The sequence below is a fragment of the Lissotriton helveticus genome, chromosome 3_1, assembly GCF_964261635.1.
Source record: "Lissotriton helveticus chromosome 3_1, aLisHel1.1, whole genome shotgun sequence".
NCBI classification, from domain to species: Eukaryota; Metazoa; Chordata; class Amphibia; order Caudata; family Salamandridae; genus Lissotriton; species Lissotriton helveticus.
The window spans coordinates 148,569,760-148,594,242 of NC_136061.1; the positions used below are offsets into that span (position 1 = coordinate 148,569,760).

Genomic DNA, 24,483 nt, shown 5'->3' on the forward strand with positions numbered 1-24,483 from the left:
GGCAGGTTCCCGGCTGGGTGTCCGGGTTGAAGACCACGGGGAAGCGCGATTCCTGCTGCGGACTCTGCTAGGCCAGGGCGGGCCACGTGGCGAGGTGGCCGGCTTGGGGGAGACGACATTGGCAGCGGGACGGAGGCTTCTTGTGAGGGTTTGGCCCTTCCCCCTCCCCCCCCCCACCGAAGCGGGGGCAGCACACCGGCATTGAGCATTGAGAGCACGTGGTGGCTCGGAGTGGACAGCCGGGGGCTGGGAATCCATCAGCGAGGAGTCTGAGGCCTAGTAGGGGGACCGCTCGGCGCTGCTCCCTGGACCCATACATGGAGACGGACCCCCGAACTGAGCGATAACACTGCACGGGGGGCGAGTGCCCTGGCCACACAGGTGAGAGTGCGCCTGATTGGTGGCAGTGAATGCGGCGGACAACGGCCATGGGCGAGGATCGGACCACGTGGCGGCAGTAGCGAGAGACGGCGTCTGGGCAGGTGAAGGCAGGCGGCTCCTGACCCTAGGGCACTGCGGGGGAGAGCTGGATTGGGCAGTGAAGGTCTGCGACTGCGGACTCGGCTGTTTGGAGGCCGGGTGAGGACTACATACGTGCATTGCTGTGACAGGCCTAACCAATCGCCGCCTGAGAGGCCCCGCCATTGCTGGTTCTCCGCTCCATCCCCCCAGGGCGCGGGACCTGAGGCGCTGGTGCGCCGGGGGAGCAAGAACGGTCGGATTGCGGGCTGGATCGGGTAGCCGCCGAGGACTGTGCCTGGGCTCGCTGTGGCCCTTATCAACATCGCGGCTGGTGGAGCTCCTGGCCGCTTATCTTCCCCTGTGCTGAACTTGCGCCGCTGCGTTCTCCCTGGCCGTAGGGGCTGAGCGGGGGCGACTGAGGCACCCTCTACTAGAAGTGACTGCCACTGCCTGTGCTACGACCTAAGACTGTACCGGGAACCCTGGGCCACCAGTGGGGGTACCCTCTCGAGCTCTCGTGTGGATCTAGCTGGTGGCGGAGGGGTACGGTTCACGGTGCCCTGCCAGACACTTGGAGGGGGTCACGATGTCTAACGCTCTACGCAAGGGGAAGACCGGGAGGGATGGACAATCAAAGAGCACTCAGCAACCAGCTTCCCCTGGCCCAAGCTCTTCTCCTAAATGCTCTGATGACGAGGCGCCGGCCACTAAAGCATTTATGACCGACCTCTTCAAGTCCATCAAAGAAGATATCTCAGACCTCCGAGCGCAATTGACTTCTGATCTTCGGGAGGTGCGGAGGGACGTGGACGCTGTGGGAGAAAGAGTAGCCACCCTCGAGGACCACGATCTCGGCATGGCAAATGACGTCCACCAGTTGCAACAAGATGTGCTGAGACTCACGGAACAGAACCTGGACCTGCAGGCCCATGCGGAGGACTTGGAGAACCGCTCTAGGAGAAACAACATTCGCATACGAGCGGTACCGTGCGATGGAGAAGCAGGGGACCTCCGCGGCTACCTCCAGGACCTCTTCCACCAGATTTTGGACGACGAGGAGGTACATGAGATTCGAATGGATCGGGTCCACAGAGTTGGTCTGCCACGTAGGGGTGGGGGTCCGCCACCGGACATCCTGGTATGTGTCCATGATTTTCAGCTCAAGGAAAGAATCCTTAGGAAGGCACGTGACGCTCCCTCTTTGCAGTTCCGTGACCATCGTCCGCAACTCTATCAAGATTTAGCAGCGACGACCCTTCAGAAGCGGCGGGAGTTCAGGCCAGTCACGGCGTTCCTACGTGACCACAACATCTCCTACTCTTGGGGCCATCCATTCCGCATAGTCTTCCGTTGGCAGAATAAACTGGCGCAGATACGCTCGTTGCAGGTGGCAAAAGAACTTCTGGGCATCGGGGATGATTCACCGGCTTCGCGGGTAGGCAGCCCTTCACCGAGGCGGCGACACCGATCCTCCTCCTCGCACAGAGTGGGGTCGGCACCGGATCGTGGGCGGCCGGATCGAGCAACCAGCCTGCAGGAAAGAGGAGACGCGGTGGCCTCCGTTGCCTCGGCAACATTGACGTCTTCGCAGCAGAGCTCTGGAGCTGCCTGACTTGAGGGTTGCGGGCCTTATGGGGCCGGAGGGGCCCGCGTTCTTTGGTTCCGTGGGTATGCAAGTACTTTGTGAGAAGACGCCCCGGACCGAGGCCCTGGGAGACCCTCTTGAGGTCTTTCACCCCCCTCCCAGTGACTTCATGGTGCGCTGCACTGTTCTGGGATGCTTCGTTGAATCTGTTAAGTATCTATGTTTGTTTTTGTTCTGGGGATTGGGGTGGGAGGTGGGTCGTGGGAACTGTTGGGGGGGTCTGGTTGGGAAGGGGTTGGCGGGTGTGGGGGGTGGTGGCGCCTGGTCTGATTGTATGTTGTGCTTTTCCACTTATGTGGCTGACCTCTTAGGGTTCCTACGTGACATGTTTAGCCGAGATTTGGTCAGTTGGGTGGAGTGTACTCCTATTGACGTCCTGTTGCCCACTAACAAGCTTTCACGGTTCTATGGAGCAACGGTGGTGGGGGGTCAGGTGGACCGAGAGGATGAGCTTCTTGGAGGGAGGTAGGGTAAGATGATGTTAGCGTTGATTGGCTGGTGGTGGGTGATGGTATCCCAGTATGCCGCTTAGTATAGGGACGTGGAACGTCAAAGGTCTTAACTCCCCACAGAAACGCCAAAAGATTTGGAAATACATTACTGATCACAATTTGGATGTTGTGGGGCTCCAAGAAACCCACCGAGCACATAAGGACGAGCTTTGGCTGCGTCATAGGCACTTCCCACTGATTTATAGGGCTTCCGCCTCCACCAAACATAGGGGGGTAGCACTTCTCTTTCGAGCTTCATTACATTTTCAGCCACTGGGGATTAGCGGTGACAAGGATGGGAGGTGGCTTATGGTTAAAGGGATGCTTGGTGGGGTGAAGTGTACCTTTGTGGTGGTGTATGTCCCCAATTCGGGGCAAAATGCCTTTCTCCGAGACCTGTTGGATAGAGCAGGGGACTTTGTTGAAGGGTTGGTAGTGCTGATGGGTGACTTTAATATGGTGTGGGATGGAGCCATAGATAGCTCGCGGATGCAGAGGGCGGGAGCAGGAGTGTTTTCATTGGAGACTCAGGAATTGATTAATGACCTAGGCTTGATTGATAGCTGGAGGGCCCTACATCCCCTATCCCGCGACTACACGTTTTTCTCACATGTCCATCACTCCTACTCTAGACTTGACCATATTTTTACGAGCCAGGCACTTCGAGGGGACATTCGAGCAGCCAGTGTTTTCCCCCTTTCTGTCTCGGATCACAGCTTATTGGTTTTGACGCTTCTCTGGCCTTCTGGGGGAGATGGCGTGAGGAATTGGTATTTCCCGCCGGTACTCGTATGGGATGATGCCTCCTGTAGGGAACTGCGTAAGGCTCTGAGAGAGTTTCACACCCTTAATCCGGTCTCAGATACCTCCCTCTTTAATACCTGGGATGCATGTAAGGCCTCCATACGGGGCACGTGCCTACATCTCAATGCCAACCTTAATCGGTTACGGAGGAAGGAGCAGGAGGACCTAGAAGCGGAGCTGACCGCATTGGAGCAGGCCCACAAGGCCAATCCATCTAGGCTTACTCTGAGACCATTGACAGCGGTTAGGGGTAAATTGAAGGCGCACTATACTAACCGTGCTGAGCTTACGCTGCTCCGGCTGCGACGCACTTCCTATTCTCAGGGTAACAAGATAGGTAGCCATCTTGCGCGCCAATTGCGTGATAAACGGGAAAAGGAATATGTGGGTGGCATTAAGGACCCCTCCGGTACGCTTCACCATAGCGATGCTGACAAGGCACGCCTTTTTTGACGGTTCTATGAAGAGCTGTACAGGGGCGACTCCCTGGACCAGGCGGCGCAGGATCGATTCTTATCGGACCTCCCCATACCAAGGGTGTCGAAAGAATGGAACGAGTTACTAGCGGCCCCTATCTCTAGAGAGGAGGTGCTGGAAGCCATCGGGGAACTTAAGCTTCACAAGGCTCCTGGACCGGATGGCTACACAGCACTATTCTATAAATCCTTCGCTACGGAGCTTTGCGAGTTTTTAATACCCCTCTTTAACGAAATGGCTACCTCGGGACGGTCTTCGATATCTATGGCCGAGGCTAAGATTTCGGTAATCCCTAAACCAGGGAAGGACCCGTCCTGCTGCTCGTCCTACCGACCGATAGCGCTTCTCAACGTGGATGCCAAGTTATATTCCGCAATCCTTGCGCGCAGGCTTCGAGATCTGATGCCGACCATAATCCACCCAGACCAATCTGGGTTTATCAAAGGGCGTCAGACACACGATAATTTGCGGAGGGTGATTCATCTCATTGAGAAGGCCACGAGGTTTTGTCTCCCGGCGGTGTTGGTGGGGTTGGATGCGGAGAAGGCCTTCGATCGAGTGGACTGGTCTTTCCTGTTCCGCACTTTGGAGGCCTTTGGGTTTTCACACCAATTTCTCACCATGATACGCGCGAATTATGGCAACCCTTGTTCCAGGGTGATGGTAAACGGTCATCGATCTGCTAGTTTTGCGCACACCAGGGGTACAAGACAGGGTTGCCCCCTCTCGCCGCTGCTCTTTGCCTTAAGTATTGAGCCCCTAGCTATCGCGCTGCGGGAACAGGAACAGATACAGGGTCTCCCCTTCTCGGGGGAACAACATAAAATCTCCCTTTTCGCGGATGACGTGCTCCTCTCAGTTGGGGACCCGGCACACTCCCTGCCGCACATACAAACCCTGCTGTTTGAATATGAAGCTGTAGCTGGCTTCAAAGTCAATTTTGATAAGTCCTATATCCTAAACCTGACGCTCCCGCCGGCGGAGGCAGAGGGCCTGCGGTCCATTACGCCATTGTTGTGGGCGACGACCTCTCTGCTGTATTTGGGAGTTCACCTAACACCTTCTATAGGCTCCCTTTTCGCAGCAAACTTTCCATCCACGTTACAAGCTGTGCAGGGGGAATTGAACAAATGGAAGCCGAAATACATAACTTGGCTGGGTCGGATCCACGCCATCAAAATGGTCCTCCTTCCGCGATTCCTGTACCTCTTCCAGGCCCTCCCAATACCGATGGAGGTGGATTTCTTCCAACGACTGAAGACCCTCCTCCTGAAATTCATATGGCAAGGCGGGCGAGCGCGACTTTCTTACGCGGTTCTGCGGCGCCCAAGAGAGAAAGGGGGAGTGGGCCTCCCGGACCTGCAGCTGTACTATAAAGCGGCGCAGCTGCGGGTCTTGGTGGAGTGGTCACAGCAGGAATCTGAAAAACACTGGCTGAACATGGACAGAAGTGTGGCAGGACGGGCGATTTGGGACCTGGCATGGAAGCCCAAACCCGATAGACCTAGGAATGCATACATCAGCACCCCCACGAGCACAGTCCTAAAAGTATGGGACACGGTAACGGGGGACGAACGCTGGACGACGTTCCCCTCCCCCTTCACCCCTTTACACTTCAATCCGGCTTTCCCGCCGGCGCTCCAGGAGGGACCCTTCCGGCCATGGCGGGAGGGAGGCTGTAGGGCCCTTACGCATCTCTTTCATGGTAGGGAGCCCCTCACCTTTCCGAATTGCATGCGGGATTACGGCCTACCACCCGAGGAACGTTATCGGTATGCCCAGCTGATCCACTGGGCAACTACGCCTGGGATGAGAGAGGCCGCGACGAGACCTCCTTCGCAGTTCGAAGCCTTCTTACTGCGGACTGCCACGATGAAGGGAACGATCTCCTTCTTATATAAACTTTTGCTTGATACTATGACCTCTCCTCGTCCTCGCTATATGGACCTCTGGGAGAATCAGTTGGGTAGGGACATTGCGGAGATGGAATGGAAGGCTCTCTGGCGTGACATTCAGTCTCACAACCACTCGGCGGACTTGCGAGATGCCCACTTCAAAACCATGTTTGACTGGTATCTCTACCCCTCAAAACTTCATCGCATATTTCCGGCGACCTCGGATCGCTGCTGGAGGAGCTGCGGTCTTCTGGGTGACTTTAGTCATATCTGGTGGGACTGTTCGATTATTAGGCCGTTCTGGGCCGAAATACTATCTCACATCAAGGAGATATTGGGGTACCCGATCCCGGATTCGCTATCCTTTGTGGTACTGGGTCTTCGAGACCCACTGTTGGATCACCAGACGACCGCAGATAAACGTATTTTATGGCTGTGCTTGGGGGCAGCTAACTTAACACTGGCTGCGGCTTGGAAGAAACCGATGGCCCCGGCGGTATCATTATGGCATGCGAAATTGTGGAGGCTGCTGAGCATGGAGAGAATGGCGGACATCTTTATGGGCAACTTTAAGAACTTTATGTTCCGCTGGGGACCCTTGGTTAGATTTTTGTCGAAGGGTCTGCCGTCGGCTGTCTGTCCACCGGCCCTAAGGGCACTTCACCTCTTCCAGGTCTGACCGCACGAATGCTGAGTATGTAGTGTGTGATATGATACAGATTGGCGCTGCCACCCGGGGGGGGAGAGGGGGGGGCCTTGGGGACGGGAGGATGGGGGGGGGAATTTGGGGGGTTTGGTTTCTGCATTGCGCCACTGCAGCGCGGAGGATGGACTTTATAAGCTTGCATATACTTTGTGATACTTCGTAGGCAGCTTCACCTCCTCGAGGAACATGCGACAAGACATTAAGTGGCGCCTGTTGGCTGGAACTCTCCCAGTAATGTCATTGCAGACTTTTTGCTTCCTGGACTTTGTTGTTACGAATGGCTTTCAAGGTTGCCTCTGAGGCTCTTAAGAGCTCCTGTCTATATTGCTGTAACTTGCCGCTTCTTTGTATGTTTTCCTTTCATTCTACTTTGCAAAACTAATAAAATCTACTTTTACAAAAAAATATATATCTTTGTGTGCACAACACTCCCCATTGTAAGTGTAAGCCATGGCCCCAGACACACAACAGGGGGCAGAGCCATCATTGTGGAAGGTAGGCACAGACCTATTCAGGTGCAGGTGCTACTCCTTCCACCACTCCAAATGAAGACCAGGCCTATTCAGCCTAGCACTGACTCATCCAGACTCTCTGGAGCCACTGCACCTCCCCAGCCCCTGTCACTCCAAAGCCAGACAGTCAATACACATCCTAGCGGAGGACCAAACACATATAGCACACAGAAATGCCTACTTCTAAAACTGGCATTTCTAAAATAGTAATAATAAATCCTCCAATACGCAGCATTTATCACCACTATTCCAAACATACCAAACTTGATCATGCTACCCCTCTGTTTGTCACTACCAGGACATGCCACACAGTTAAGGCACAAGTCCTACCTTTTATCTACACCGCAGCCTGCCCATCGGGCTATCTAGGGCCTACCTTAGGGGTAGTTGATATGTAGTAAAAGGGGAGTTAGAGATGTGGCATCCAACCAAGTCACAGTGACATTAAACTGCACGTGCAGGGCCTGCAGTGGCAGAGGCTTGAGACAGGTTTAAAAGGCTACTTTGGTGGATGGTGCAAGCAGCGCTGCAAGCCCACCAGTAACATGTAATATATTGGCCCTGTGTATATGAGATACCACTGTGCAAGGGACTGATAGGTAAATTAAATATGCCAAACAGGTGTAGATCAACCTTACCAAGTTTACATTAGAGAGCACATGCACTTTAGCACTGAACAGCAGTGATAAAGTGCCCAGAGTCCTAAAACCAACAACAACAGGTCATAAAAAAGTACAGGATGAAGGCAAAAAGTTCTGGGATGACCCTGCAAAAGGGGCCAAGTCAAACCAACACATTTTGAGTGCATTTTAAAAAGCATGATCTGCAGACTATAGGGGTGGAGTTATTCAGTAAGTCTGCGGAAGTGTGCAGAGTGAACTCCATGAGCTCCACCCATGCCTTCCTTGAAGGAGGGAGAAGCTTCTAGAGATTTCCCTTTTAAGTCCCCAGGTATCCTGCTTCCCTGTCCTGTTTCCAGACTACCTACAAAGGGTATGCAGCCCCTTGTGTGAAGACAGGACAAACTCTATTAAAGTGTAAGTAGGGCTATGCCCGACTACACTCTCCCCATCAGTCCAGTGATGACCCATCCAGGCACACTTAAGCTCTCAAATGTTTGTGGCTGTCTAGGGGACTACACAAAGCTCAACTGTCAACTACACCATGCCATGTGACCCAGAGAGAAGCTGCAGGCACTAAAGGCAGGAAAATGCCAACTTTCTAAATGTATACACAACTGGAGAGACAGAGGAACAAGGCCTGGTCAGCTCCTCCATATTTTAACATAAGCACACTAAGAATGTCAGCTTACCTTTCTAGAAGTGCCATTTTCAACATTTAAATTTAAAATCCGAGAGGATATTTCATTACAAATCCAAAGACACCAAACATGAACTAATTGCCTGCTCCCATTTTGAAATGACAGCTTAACGCCTTAACCACGGCGGCAATTCCGCTGTGGTGCGTTCTAATGTGTGGGCTGGGCCGCATCGGCCAACGGACGTGCACAGCACTACGAAGGTAGAGCTTGCAACGGCCGTTGGCCGACGGGTGCAAGGAAAGGCTTATTAAATGTACTAATGTAATTCAAAAATTATCCTTTGGGAGATGTAGGCTCTGCAGTAGTGAAAAGTGTATTTAAGAGTTTTTCACTACCAGGACATGTAAGAATGTTTTAAATACATTGCACCCTGCCCTGTGGGCTGTTTAGGGCCTGTCCCAGGGGTGACTTGTATGTATTAAAAAGGAACGTTTTGGCATGGCAAAAAATGTCTTTTGCCAGATGGAAATGGCAGTTTAAAATTGCACACAAAGGCTGCGGTGCCAGGCCTGAGGCATGTTTAAAGGGCTACCTAAGTGAGTGGCACAATCAGTGCTGGAAGCCAACTAGTAGCATTTAATTTAAAGGCCCAGGACACAGTGTGGTAAAGTGTGTAGAGTCCTAAAAGCCAACAAAAATGGGTTTAGAGAACAGGAGGGTGAAGGCAAAAGGTTTGGGGATGACAGTGCAGAAAGGGCCAAGTCCAACATGTTTAATTTCTCTTATAGTGCTACACGCCGATAGACATTATTCAGTGAGGAGACTCCCAATATTTACAGTTAAAATGGCTTTATTTTGGTCTCTTGTCTGGAATTGCCTCATCTTCAATAGAAGTCAATGGGGGAAATACATTCTCTTAATTCTTTTTTCAAAACCTCCAACTTTCATGTTCTAAAGTGTTGCCATGTGTGTGACTCTTTTCAATGTAGGAAGTTCAAGCACTATTCATCACACACATATTTTGCAGACACTATTAACCATACTTGTGTAGATCAGTATATAGCAAATGATACATAAAAAAATTAAGTCGACAACTTGAAGGAGTCATGTATTCCATAGTGGTAACCATTACATTTTAAGAGTAGTGGTCTGAAGAAGTACAAACTAAATATTTAAAATTTAACACACTGGTTCGGAAGGCAGGAAAATGCCAACTGGAATAGTTTTACTAATAAGAATGGATTTAAATGCAAACGAACACTCTTTAACAACCACAAGATAAGGAAAGACTGTGGGAAAAACATATGTACCTAAGCTATGTCTTGTAGTTAGCATGCAGCTCTTTCATGCTAGTTGTGAAAAACTGGATTCCTGTTGCAGTACCCCATACACCACTTTTTGCCTAGTTTTCGATGCAACTTGGACAGAGGTGTACTGGGTTCCTGCTAACCAGGTTCCAAGTACCTGTGTTCTTTCCCTATAAACTGTACAACAATTGGCACAACTTCAGCAGCCCCAATAAGTCCCTAGTAAATGGTACCCCTGGTACCTAGGGTATTGAAAATGAAGAGGGTCCACTAGGGCTGCAGCACCAACTGTGCCACCCTAGGGGCCGGTCACCAAGTTTATGCAAACTGCCATTGCAGGCTGCATGTCTTGGTGCAGAGAAAACTGAAGTCTCGACATGGCACACATCCCTGTGTGCCCTGCCCACAGACACTGCATGAGGTATAGGTAAGTAAAGTCACCCCTACTGCAGGCCTTACAGTCCTTTGACAGGGTGCATTATTTATGTCCCATGTGTGGACATATCTGCATGAGCAGATGTGACCCTATAATATCTAAGTCTTCTCTTGGATATTGTAAGTGCACAGGGAAGCCAAAGAGAGTCCATGGGCTGGATACTTGTCATCACAAGTTTACTAGCTCCATGATAGCTTCACTATACCCAAAGATGTTTGGTACCAAACTTCTTGTCTTAAAAAAACCTCACTGATGACAGTTTTGAATTTTTTAATAAATGCACACAGGAGACCCTTTAGGGTGTCCCCTGAAAATCTACCAAAATCTGGTGTGGTCTCTTACTAATCTTAGTCAGCCTGCCAACACCAGACCTCATGGGGTGGAAGCCAGTGCTCTTGCATGCCAGGAAGAAAGCCGGCTCTGTGCGGAGGTGCTTCACACCTTCCCCAGGCCAGGTTGGCCTTCCAAGTCTGGAAGTTTCAAAGGCGATGCCACCTTTAAAATGTGCCCATTCGGCTCCAGCTAGTGGAGGACGCCAACCCGCCTTTCCTGCTCCACATTTGGTGGGAGGACAGGAGGGAAAATTAGGTAAATTAGGAGGTAGGTTCCCACTTAACCAGCACCACCCCTGAGTTGGGGCAGGTGATTTGGAGCCCACGTTTAAATTCCCTTTTGTCTTGATTTGAGGGTGAATTAGTCTATTAGGGTCATGGTAGTGCCCCTTCCCACAGAAAGTGGTCACCCAGAGGGTGTAGACAAATTGGCTAACACCGGTCACTTTCTTTAATGCCCATAAAACTAGTATTTAGTTGGCATCCCTGGGTCTTGCAACTTAGATTTGATGGACACAAAGAAGATAAGGACTAAGGAGAGCTGCTGACACGAGGACTGATGCCCTGCTGCAGAAAACTAGCATTGTACACTGCCTGCTGCCTTAAAGACTCAACAATCGTGGTGTGCTGTCTCATCCTGCAACTGTAAGCCTTCAAGAACCCCAGAGCTCCTCCAGCCTTCTAAAAATCGCCAAACTCCCTTGGAGTAGAAGTACTACTCCCTGCACGCTGCAAGCACCGAACCAGCAGAATCCAGTTTCCTAACTTATTTTGCCCAGGTGACTCTGGCGCACCACTTGAACCAAAAGTAGTACAAAAGCCCCAGAGGATCAACTCTGTCTCCCCCCCAAGTCTGGAGACACCAGGATCTACTGCTACCACACCAATACTTGGGATACCGGAACCTCTGCAGAATTCACTGGGATGAAGGATCCAATCCAGATTCCAACTGCCCATGGATCATGCACCTGTCGAGAGATGCATGTGACCCACTTCGTGAGTGGCCCAGATGTCCCAGAATCACCTCTCCAAGCTGCCTGCCCCTGACCGCAAGGATACCCTGACAAGCCCTGACTGGCTGACCTATCTGCTCTGCATCCAGCCCACCTGGCCTGGGTACAGACGAACCAGCTTTGCTCCTGTGGTCCTGAAGGACTTGCGACCTGCTCACTCGTGTGGGACCCCTTGGACTTACCTTTAAGTCCCCTTGTGCAATGTGTTTTCAAGTGGCCCAGTTCTCGGTAGCACACCAGCTATCAACGACCTCAGCAACGCATTCCTGGCCGAATCCGGGACTCTCCCGAGCCTCTACCGGTGGAACTTTGGGTCTCTACCGAAGTTGAACCTCAAAATCCAACTTATGGTTTTATATAAATGTTTCTAATTTCTCCCATTGAATTCAATGGTGTGCAATTGCAGACAAAAGTGATCTATTTTGCGAACGTGAAAAATACATATCTTAAACATTATTTACCGTAGAACAAAGTTTCTGGTCTGAAAAATGACATTAAAATCTGTGTTATGTTTTGTAAATTGGTCTTGGATTTATTTGTGAGTGTGTGTCTCATGTATTACTTTTGTGAGTAGAACAAATGCTTAGCACTACCCTCCGATAAGACTAACTGCTCACCCACACTACCAAGAATATACTGTATATCTATTTTTGCGTCTGTATACCAATCTGGGTCTAACTGGACTCTCCCGCACAGTGCACCTCATTATAGTGCACTATATAGAAAGTCAGCGTCCTACACTAGTTATTAGCTCACCGTGCTGTAGTAGGATTGTGACTAATGAACTTCAAGTAATAAAAGGATCTGAGCTCGGCACACAAGGAACTCTTCAGCTTGTGCTTTTAACACCACCAGACATTTCAAAATACAGCACCACCAGAGTTCAGCACCCAGTGGGGAGGCACCGGTTGCACCGCCATACGACCGGCCCAGGTAGTCACGCACAACATGCTAATACTTCCCATACAGGGTCAAAACAAAGAACACATTCAACCATACATCCTACAGGGCGTAGCATGCTACCCCATGTTGGCAAGCATTTCAGAGCCCCACATTGGGGTTGTAAGTGCTATAAAAAAGTTACAACACAATACGTTTCATATCCTGGATAGTGGTACCACCACACACAGGATGATGAGATATAACTTACATTTGTAAATATATTGTAAATATATTGTAAATAAATATATATATATATATATATATATATATATATATATATATACTAATATAATAAAGAGAGAGCCCAAACCTTTGAGGCGGGTAATCTCAGGAACCACAGCACCAATCACAATACCCAATACAGCGTTGGAAAGGGCAGTTGCAGCAGAAGGACGTAGGCTATGCAGACGCCCACCATATACATTTAAAAGGTAAAAGAACCGTGCCAGCAAAGTAGTCCCTTGTGGGCGTGTCTGCGTTGTGCTGTGGGCGTGTGCTGTGGGCTTGATAAATGCTGAGGGCGTGTGGTACGTTCCGCCCCAATGCCATGTCTCATATTGTGTGCTAATCCCACCCTGCTCCCTTTAAATACCCCTGCACCCGATAATCATAATCCACCTTTACTCCTTAAAATACCCCTACACCCTTAAACGCTAACCCATCTTAACCCTATAAATATACCCTGTACCTCAAAACCCAAACCTATCCCTAAACCCTAAAAATACCCCTGTACTCCAAAACCCAAACCTACCCCTGAACCCTAAAAATACCCCTGTACCCCAAAACCCAAACCTAGCCCTGAACCCTAAAAATACCACTGTACCCCAAAACCACCCCTGAACCCTAAAATACCCCTGTACCCCAAAACCCAAACCTAGCCCTGAACCCTTAAAATACCCCTGTACCCCAAAACCCAAACCTACCCCTGAGCCCTAAAAATACCCCTGTACCCCAAAACCCAAACCTAGCCCTGAACCCTAAAAATAACCCTGTACCCCAAAACCCAAACTTACCCCTGAACCCTAAAATACCCCTGTACCCCAAAACCCAAACCTACCTCTGAACTCTAAAAATACCCCTATACCCCAAAACCCAAACCTAGCCCTGAACCCTAAAAATACCCCTGTACCCCAAAACCCATACCTATCCCTAAACCCTAAAACTACCCCTGTACCCATTACCCAAAACTATATCTGAACCCTTAAAATACCCAAACACCCCAAAACATATACCTCAGTACCCAAAACCATATACGCCTATACCCATACTTACCTTATCCAAACATTAAAAAAAAATATATGCTTTTACCATTCATGCATTTACAACGAATTTCGTTGTAAATGTATGCGTGGTAAAAGCGTATAAAATGTAATGCCATGCGTTATAATGGCATTGCGGAGTCATGGTACTTTCGTAATGAAAGTATGCGGAGTGATGGTATGCGGAAAGAAAGTTGCGGAATAATGGGTGTTTACCCTCCCCCGGTGGCATTGGTGGCACAGCGGCCCACATCTCCAGCAACATACTCATATTTTTTCACCACCCATTTGAAAAATGCACAGGTCTCTCTCATTGATGGCCAGCATCGACATACACTTTTAGACACACCTCTAAAATTGCGAACTTTAGAGCTGGGGAGCTACGTTTGAATCTCGGCATCAGCTCAACATCCTGTGATTCCAGGCAAATCGCTTTGTCTCCCCGTGCCTACCACTCATGAATGTGTTCTTCTGTAATGTAAATTGTGCTCATGCCATGTTGTCGAGTTTGCGCAGGAAAAATAAAGTAGGGAAACTCGAGTTCACACACTACTGAACACGCACTCTTAAGTGCATCAGCAGTGCACTGTGAATCGGAGCGTTTCACAGGCCTGTCACAGATAAGAAATGCTATCAAAAGGAAATCCTACAAAACAATATACTACTGGCCGGCAGCAATTCATACCGGGACAACGTCGGGACGGGCTGCCAGTATATATATATATATATATATATATATATATATATATATATATATATATACCTTGGAACAGCATCTATAGGACTGCCTTGTCATACCTATGATCAGAGATGATTTTAGAGCCTAAAAACAATATTTCAAACTTGTGTGGTCACCTTAGTTTATCATCATTCTAAGGTCAATGAACTGAGTAGCAGTGAACTGGGTAACAATATCTGCTATCTTTACAGTGGTACAAACGTGTGAGACTAAAATAATTAGCGGCATGTAAAAAAATAAGTAAAGTGCATATTTTTAATGAGTGTTATGGGGCTGTCACTTCTTCACAAAGGTGTGGTTTACAGCCTGAATTTTGCTTTACACAAATATAATATCTCTACTAACGGGTACGCATGTGTGAAATATTTTTTCCATGGGCAAAATTCAACTAAATTTGCACATTTTCTGTTATCAAAATGTTGTTAATTTCACAAGATTGGGCAGGTATGACTGAAGAGTGTCTGACAACAGTGGGACAAAAAAGGAAAAATAAAGCAGCACAGCAGGTGCCTCATTCCTTTATTGGCAGGGCTTGACCAAAGAATATATTGCCAGAGCATATAGCTAACTGGCTGGGGAGAAAAAAAAAGAGGGAAGTAGTGGCTTTCTCCCGCACCCTCTCTAACCTGGTCATACTAAATTTGGGTAGCTACAAACACAGCCTGGCCTCTCTGGCTGGTAGATTTTAACAATGAACTCTTCTGTCCTGTTGCTGTGGATAGGGAAAAGTTGTATAGACGCATGGCTGCCTCACGTATGGGCATTGGAGAGAATTGTACTATTTCCTCCATGGCATTGCCATAGGGCCAGGGAGAGAAGGGCATCTACCCCTCTTCCTGCTTTACTCAAGGACAAGAAGGGAAAATACCTCCCTCACCACCAGCATTTTTCCAAATGTGGGGGACTTGCTACTGAACTCCTCCCTTTGCCCAAAGGTGAATTCTTTAGTTGGTGGTTAATAACGAATCCTTAACTGAGGAATGCACTCACTTGAGTGCCCTCTACATTACGGATTCAGTAATTTACCGAATCGGTATGTTAAGAATTCGGCAATTTACCGATTCCTTAATTACCGATTCGGTAAAATATCGAATCCTACAAAAAGGCCACCTACATTCCAAATGCCAAATACCGGTCGGTAACGGCCGAAATTCGGTCATTTCGGCCATTACTGACCGGTATTGGGCGACCTACATCTGGCCCAAAATCATTTAGAAAATATCATCGCACACAAGAACAGTGGTTAAAACAAACTTGACATCAATACAATGGCCATTGATAAAGATTCATTGACATTGATGAAGATTAATTTACAATGCCTGATTAACTTAAACAGTTCCTATTAGGACTTCTGACTGGAGACCCAGAAAACGCCAAAGCCGTCCAAAAGGTTTACATTACTTATGCAATCATTTAGTTCAAGACATTATATATGCAGTGACAAATGGCCAGCGGAAACCCCCAACTAATTGTTGCTCCCATACGCTGTAAAAAAAAGCTGACAGGAAATGATCATTTGCTCTCTAAACAGTCTTGGTCATGTGATTTCACAGTCACAAATGGAAGAAAATGTTACCGCTTTGTGTCTGCAGAAACTTGCTGCTATCTTAAATTAGCAAATTGTTCTTCCAGCGTACATTCAGCCTCATATCTTCAATAACTTAGCATGGGATAATATTGATAGGCTGGCAGAGACTCTTACTGGTAAGGGGACAACTCACTGAATCACTGGTATTGATGTGCAGCCCAAGTTGTTTGGACCACAACCTTTTAAAGCTCCTCTCCCAGGCATTGAGAAACAAAAGCAAGGAACACTGACCACCACAAATAATGAAGAATTGTTCATGTATGTTTCTGGTGAACGAGTTAGGCCTTATCCATTGATGACAAGTGCCAAAGTCATGCCGGAATGTGATGCCCAATTGAAGCGTGCACAAAACAAGAACATGAACTGGGTGGTTACAAGACAAGAAGTGGACCGCGCACAGATAATACCAGTTGGACAGGATTTAACATCAGTGCTAGAGCCCTAGATGCAGAGAGTGAAGACACATATTCAGAAGAAGATGATGACGACGAATGTGAATAATAAAATTACATTTATATTCACTCATGAGATACATTATCTATTAAAGATATAACAAGTATTATTATTTGAAATTGTAAGTGAAAATTATGCATATAATCAATATCAATATATGAGAAGTACAATTAGGTTTTATTGTTATTATTTTAAGGACTATCAGGTACATGCATCAACCATTTTTGGGAGCGCAAATGGTGCGATTCGCAAAAATCTGCCGTTTGCGTCTGCAAAAAGGGAATTCTTGAGGCATGAAGGGTCAAGGCACACACAATTTGAGAATTCGCAATTAATTGCCCCTGCACCCTTGAAATTGCATGAGCAATTTGCGAGTACCTACTACTACTTGCAAATTGTGCATGCAATCTCCCACTCATTCATATGGGCCTGTAGGCCCATAGGAATGATTGGGAAGGGATTGGGAAGGCATTCCTTAATTACTAGCAATTTGCGAGTGGCAATTGAGGAATGTTTAGGAATTGCTATTTGTGTAGCGATTCCTACATGCATAGGCTATTGCGATTCCTTAATTGCGATTCCTTAATAATCGCAATTCAGGAATCGCAAAAGCCTACCTTGATGCATGTGCCAGTATATTGTTATTATTGCAATTAATAATTTTAAGTATTTTAAAATAATATTGAATTTAAGCAATCTGGTAAAATTTGATGTATTTTCCCACATATTATCATGAATTTGTATGGTATTTATCAAAAATATGAAAATCAATACTTTGCTATCACATATTTTCCATCTCTAGGCATCTATACCTTGCAAAAAACACATTTTAGAGCATAGCCCCCTAAGTGGTTACAGTGGCCTAAATTTGGGGTCCTGGCTCATGACCTACGGGTGGAAACTGACTCTCCACGTTGCTCATAGCAATTTTAGTGAGAGACTGAAACACTGACTATGAACAGTGATTTAAGATTGACTTAGTGATGATATATTTCTGGAAAAACACTTAGAAAATGATAAAAACATTGAGAAACACCAGCAGAAAAACTTGGGCAAACTTGAGATCCTGGCACTTGGAGAATGAGTTAAAGCCTAGCTGATGTAAGAGGGAAGGCACTGCCTTCGTGGAGCTCATTTGTGATTTCTAGCTATAACACTTACATGGCTCCATAGCCACACAGGAGCCATCTGGGGAACACATGTGAACATGTGGAATTTGTCCACATTCAATCTGATGGCTGTAGAGACAGGAGGAATCTGTGGGAGGAAGTATGTATTAACATGCTTAAACATAGATTGATCCATTTGAAAAATAAAAACATCTATGATATGTTTTGATTTGCACATGAATTAGAGGGCAGTTATTACACATTGGTGTTGGAATCCAAAGAGTGACCTTCGCATAAATGGCCACAAAAGCTGGCAAACTACAGCATATTTGTGTTCTGTACATTCAATCAAACCAAGATATCATCGTCCAAAAATTGGAGAATGATTTCTGCGATGAAAGCACTTACCTGTAAAAGTCCATATTCAATGGTCTCTGGCAGTTCTAGTCCCTTTTCGTAGCCTTCTCCAATATGAGAGGATCGAAGATGCGTGGACAAACTACTTTCATCAACAGCTGGAGGGCCAACCTGAAACAGAAGAAAATACTCCTACTTTACAACATATGTATTTATCAATTACAAGCCAACACCATACCACCAGGAAACAAGGTTATGGCGCAGATGTTATCACGATTAAGTTACAACTAGAAATTTCACACAAAAAGAGATATAGTTGATTCTCAAAAGACAAAATGGCTGACTGCAGAAATTGTCTAAAACAGAAATAGTTCCACTTCCTAAGTGAATTGATAGAACCAACATTGAAACTGCAGGATATTGTGGGATCAAGGAAGCGATACTCCTGTTGGGGAGGTAATCCTAGCACCTTTATACATTGGCCACTGCTGCGTATTCTGGTGTCAGCATTTCCTGCTTCTGGTTCTGCCAGCATGGGGTAGGGCTTCAGCTTCTACCTCAGGGGTGAAACCATGCAGAGTTCCAGCACTTCCTGCTATGAAGTGCAAGTAGTAACACAAGAGGTGTTCACCTGGAAGTAGCAAAGTCACTGAGTGGTATGCCATCTCCAGCCCGCCAAAAAAACAATACCACACCTGATAGGGATTATGATAAAATAACTAACTGGGTTACCATTCGATCATTTTTTGATTCTTCACTCTAAATTAATAATCTCCTTGATATTTTATTCTAGCAACGGTGTGTCTGTACAAAACTGCCTTGGATGAAGAGACGTATAAAATTGGCTTATTGCCAGTCATTGTCATCAGAGGTACCAGTTGCCCTAAAAACATACTGAGATCGTGTTCTATGTCTGTGGTTCCTTTCCTCTTTCTACCTCATGAACCAGAGTAGTTGGTCTGACTTTTCTTCACCTCAACTCTGGATCTTTTAGACTGTGTATACCTTTAACTTGGCAAGCCTTTAAAGGCTTCAAGTGTAAGTCCTACCTATTGAGATTGTGTTGAAAGGTAAGTGCACATTCCATTTTAAATGGCTGCGCTGGTTTGAAGAAGAGTGCATCTAAATAAAATAGAATGTGTACATAGCTTCCAACACAAACCTAATGTTCTTCAAATAAAAAAGGAGTGGCTCTTAAAAACCAGAGGAGGGAAGACATATCGCCCCTGCTCTTCTCTCACCGATGCAACCAAGGCTGGTTGGTGCCCAATGGCATTGATGTGCTGGAGCGATGAAACATCTGGTAACAGGGGAAGTGTGACCTGCTGCCTGCCTCCTAGAAATGTTTCTCCCATGCCACAGAGCAGTGGACTGCCTGCAGAACAAGCGATGGAAGGCTTGCAGAATCGTTTGGCAGCTATCACGCTCAACGTGAACATATGCCGCTGCTAATGAGGACCATCATGCACCTTTTGGGATGGAGATGACATGATATGTCCCCCAGGTGTGCAGAATATGTGCCGCCCTTGAGTAAGACCTGACTGTGCTGCGTGCTTTCTCACCTCTAGCAGAGGAGGGAGTTGCTCGGAGATGGTATCCAGGGATCTTCGAAGATGGAACATTTCTCTCACCGATTTGTATCTTTGTGGATTAGCTGGTGGGAAACCAGTCTGCAGTGCATCCGCCATGTCTGCTAAGCCCTGCAGGAACTGAGCAGAGCTGAAACAAAACAAAACAGCCAGAAGGTTTTACGCTGCAGTTCTTAATGCAGGCATAGATATAAGTGAACCCACATATGCTCAGACTAATGAAAGAATACAAGAAAACAAGGTAGAAAAATGCCAGGTAATAGAAATGGCTTCCTCTCCCTGTGCCACCTGATGACCCAAGAGAGTTAACCCCTTGACCAACCTTTAGCCCCTCAACAGCCCTTATTTACTGATACGAAGTTATGAGAAGTGCACAAGTCGAAACTGAACAGGGCTGCATTGACCTGGGTCAATCTATCACTATCACATTCTTTCCACATGAGACCAGCAGAGCTAGAAAAGGAAGTGACAGACGTACCAAAGGGAAGTCATAGGTAGCAGCTACTAGCTCTTGCTACCCCAAATTGACATCCATGCACGGAGAACACAACACCAGCTGGAAGAGTTGCCAGGTCCCATGAAGGCCAATTTATACCTTGAAGAGACAAAAAGTTCCCGGCACAGGTAACATCAGTTCTCAAGGGGGAAGTGTGAACCTCGACTTCCAAGGAGACAGTAACTTTGCCCATCAATATATTGGTTCCCTTTCTCAATAAGACAGTTTTAATTTTATTTCTTAAACAATAGAAAAACACATACTTCAATTTTATATATTAATCAATAAGCAGTAAGAAGGTGATCCCAAACGGCGCAACAACGCAGTGCAAGTGAAATAAGTTAGTGTAAAGCGCGTTGGTGCCTGATTCAGGATGCACAAGTGGTTGATACACACTCTGACACAAAGTGAAATGCTCCAGTATCAAATAAAAACAGTACAGCATTATTGTGTCATGTCAACATTTCGACCCTATGTATGCAAATTAGACAGGGTCATCATCAGGGCATACGTTTTGGAAGCACCTATGGAGGAGACAACGTATGTCACTGGAGCTGCTTACATGAACATAGTTTTAACATTATACTTGGTAATGGCCAACTAACCTGCCTCATACATAGGATGACTCTGTAGGGATTTCAAAGCAGTACTGATGCGTGGGATGATTTGGAGGGGTACTTTTGCATAGAACAGCTCAAAAGTGGTGAGGAGTAGACCCAATCTGAACATGTATGCAACAGTTTGGGATTCCGTGTCGGAACCATGCAGTAGATAGCCCTTAGTGGTTAGGTTTCTCTAATGGATAGAGTATGTAAAGAACATGTAAGGATAACACCTCACAGAGTGTTTGTTTACACATGTGCTCCTTTTTCTCAGAGGTTCCACAGTCAGGGACAATCCAACACAGCATTCTGAGGCAACTACTTGCCCAAGGTTGCCTGTTTGCCATTTTCTCTTGTTGATGAGTCCACACACATGTTGCTAACCACAATTTGACACCCTCAATTTCCACTGCTCCCCCTCCCACTCCCCCCCTCTGCTCCATAGAGAATGGCTGGCCTCAGTTTTAAAAATATACAAGTTGGATAAAAGGAAACCACCTAGTAAGAAGTATACATTTTGGGAGATATGGGAAAACTATCATTTGAGATAAATACAGATGATCTATTGGTAATGTTATGTTATGTTATGCTATGTTATTGTTTTTTATTGTGCGCACAGCTACTCCAGCTAAGGAGCGTCCTGGCGCATTTGACAGGAAGGAACATAAGTAGGAACATAACACAACAGGAAGAAGCGGAATACTAAAGGGACCACTCTAAGTGAGAAGCACAACAAAACAAGCTGAAAACTAAAAGAGGCAACTAGAACAGAAAAGTTTTCAAGGCTTTCCGGAAAGCCATAAGATCCTCCAGCAGGCGAACTTCCACCGGAAGAGAGTTCCAAGCTGATGCCGCTTTTACACTGAAGGAGCGTCCCCCCATACGGCAGAGCCTGTATCTAGGGACTACAGCAAAGGCCTGGCCTTGGGAGCGAAGGGTGCGAGTGGGGACATAAAAAGAAAGAAAGCGGGACATAATTTCAGGGCCTATACCTCTCAAGATCTTAAAGGTCAAACAAAGGACCTTGAAGAGAATACGCTTCCTCACTGGAAGCCAGTGTTGGAACAGAAATGGTTGGCATAATATTTCCACAGTCCAATGATTATGTGTTAGCAATGTAAAACCAGGTGAAGGCCTGCAAGAGTAGCCAGAAAGGTTAGCTCAACCCCTCACGGAAAAACCTTCTTCAGAGTTATGGAAATAAGGGGACCCCTCTATCTTTAAAGTTTACGTAGGGAAACTGCCCAGACCCATCCGCATGTCAGTGAAGGTAAAGGACAAAGAGGGGCTCCGACAACTCCTTGCTCCCAATGTTGCACAATGAGGACAAAAAAAAAAAGTGTGCTAGCATCGTTATATTTTTCATTTGCTGGTTCTGAGCCAGCTGTGCAGGAGCCATGGGAGGAGCAGTATTATGTTTACTCCATAAGTGCTCATATGTATTTGGCCGGCCGTCTCAGGACGACCAAAAAACACATGTGCAATTAGGTTTCTCCAGCCAGCTGCATTGGCCGGGCAGAGCGTCTTTTCAGCCTGCTCAGGCTACTCCCTGCGCTGCTCTCCTAGGAGAGCAGTGCAGGAATTGGATGGGAGTCTGTACCAGGGGCTGCCAGGACCAGAAAGAGAAGAGGAAGCACAACACGGGAGGTGGTCGGCAGCTTCAGGCAAGTTATTTTATTTTAATATATTCTAACACCCCTGCAGTGCGCCCCCCCGTGCTCCCGCTCGTGTGTTCCCTCCACGCACCCACCACCCTTTGTTTGTGGTGGCCTCCACTGCACAACAGGGATCCTCACCAGAAGCTGGCTTAGCACCCATATTCTCTCAACAATCTACCGATCAACCATTCAGACGAAGGTAATTTATACCTATATCACACCCACATGCACAGCACAGTTCATCAGCAAAGACCTCCAGTGTGAACAGCCAGCCCAGGCTAAGCAATGGACAAAAGTGCACCCCAGCACAACCAAATAGCAAACCACAGCTATCCATACACATAATGCTCTAATTAAATCCATTACTGAATCTGTATGTCCACTATCCAATATAACATATTACTAAGCAATACCTCAGTCTATTGTCATTTTGCCAGCCACAATCTATTGAGGTATTCCTGTCTTTATATATATCTTATTAAAAAAGAAACTTGAATAGTAACTAATACCTAAGCACCAAAAATCCTTTCTGATTTCCCCACCACAAACCAGCCCAACAAGAAACAGCACACTAATATATAAAATAGGGACTCAAGTTAGTAGTGGCTTCACCTGCCCCCACAAAATACAACACATACATTCATCATACACCATTAGATTGAACATCTTAGAATTCTACCATAACTCATTTGAAATGGCTATCATTCTTTCTATCTCACACACACACTCAATATTGTTTTCTGACTTAGCTAATATACTATGAACTGCCCATTGTTGTTTCTAAAGCATGAACATGCATGGTCTGTGCAGTTTGCCTTGCATGGCTTATCTCCTTCTAGTTTATACTCTATCTGACAGCACATTCCTCACCTTTGAATATTTCCAAGGTGCCAGACTGGATCTGGAATCTTTCTCAACAATGCTCCTGCACACTTCCAGATGGTGCCATGTGGCTTCATGCTGGCTCGGTACCACCTCTTAAGTGAAGAACTGGAGCTGCATATAAGTGCCACCCCTACACAATGACCTCAGTTTCTTGATTGACTCTTTACGCGCCCTCAGACGTGGAGTTTTAAATAATTATTGCCACCAGTGTGCTGATCCCTTACCTGGGATCTCTTGAGATATTAAAAAGAGGCCAATCCACAGAAAGGGAAGGTAGGAGGGTGGTGAGGTATCTGCAGTTAGACAGAGTGTCCACCAGAGAAGAAATTACAGAATGTAAGTAACTTGTTCTTCAGATGGAAACATCTAACCACATATTTCTCACCTCAGAGCAATACTCCCTCCCCCCCAAAGTGGAGAGTCTGTAGAGTAGACTCAGATCAAAATGTCCTGCAGAAAGCAAATAGGCAAAATTACTTTCGCATCAGACTTGGCTGTAAAGGCAGTAATGCTTTGTGACCATGAGCACCGATGCCCAAGTTGCTGCCTGACCGATATCAAGGATAAGCATTCCGCATGCTGACACAGTAGTACCAGCCTTGACCCTGTCAGAATGGACTTTCAGACCTTTCAGAGGGTACTTTGTGGGTAGTGTGCAGCAGATCTTAACGCAGAGAATGATGCACCACATAAGGGTCCTTTTCTGCACTGGCCTCTCAGCCAATGAATACTCTACTCTTCTTTCAAGGGGTGAGAAGAAGCTAAGAATGCTGCAGTGTGATGGATTGCCCAATGGGAAAGAGAGTCATGTGTGTAGGCAAGAAGGGCATCTGAGTCCTCACCCTTAGTATGTCCGGAAAAATGGGATGTTGGGTAGTTGCACCAGCATGGCCTATAGTTCACTGGCACTACAAGCTTGCACGACAACCTCATTGCAATTAGGCAGACAGTCTTTAGAGTCAGAAGACAAAACAAACAGCTGTGCATGGGCTCAAAGGATATACACAGGAAAAACATCAAGATCAAGTTAAGGTTCAGCTATGGCATTACAAACAATTGGGAGGGAACATATGATTCATACCTTTAATACACCACAAGGACGGTTGGTTCAGCTAAGGCACAAAATCTATCTATAAGTGCTGCTGACCAATAACCTTCAACAATGCCCACAGCTAGGCTTTGCTGACCAAAGACAAAACAAACAGGAGAACAGCTGACAGTATGGCGTATAAAGGGTCTGTTTCGTGGACTCAACACCAGAACAGAACTTTGTTCCAACAATTAGCGTAATGGACTTTGTGGAAGGCCGCCTAGCAGCGAGGCTGACTTATTTAACTACCACAGCTCAATCTCCATACATGGAGGTGTAGATTGAGTAGATTCAGGTGGAGGACACTGCCATGCTGCTGCGACAGGAGATCCTGTCAAAGAGGGAAACTTACTGGAAGGCAGATGCTCATGTCCA

At 46.9% G+C, this 24,483-nt stretch overlaps 1 protein-coding gene across 1 annotated transcript in view; it reads right to left on the bottom strand.

The window, feature by feature from the left end:
• The window catches only part of LOC144822741 (uncharacterized), a 2,085,503-nt gene that overhangs the window by 337,384 nt on the left and 1,723,636 nt on the right, over positions 1-24,483 (bottom strand). The window contains exons 100-101 of the mRNA XM_078680596.1: positions 19,351-19,507; positions 17,840-17,959 (exon numbers count right to left, since the gene is read on the bottom strand). Of these exons, the coding sequence (XP_078536722.1) occupies positions 17,840-17,959; positions 19,351-19,507 (277 nt within the window). The remainder of the gene's footprint in view (positions 1-17,839; positions 17,960-19,350; positions 19,508-24,483) is intronic.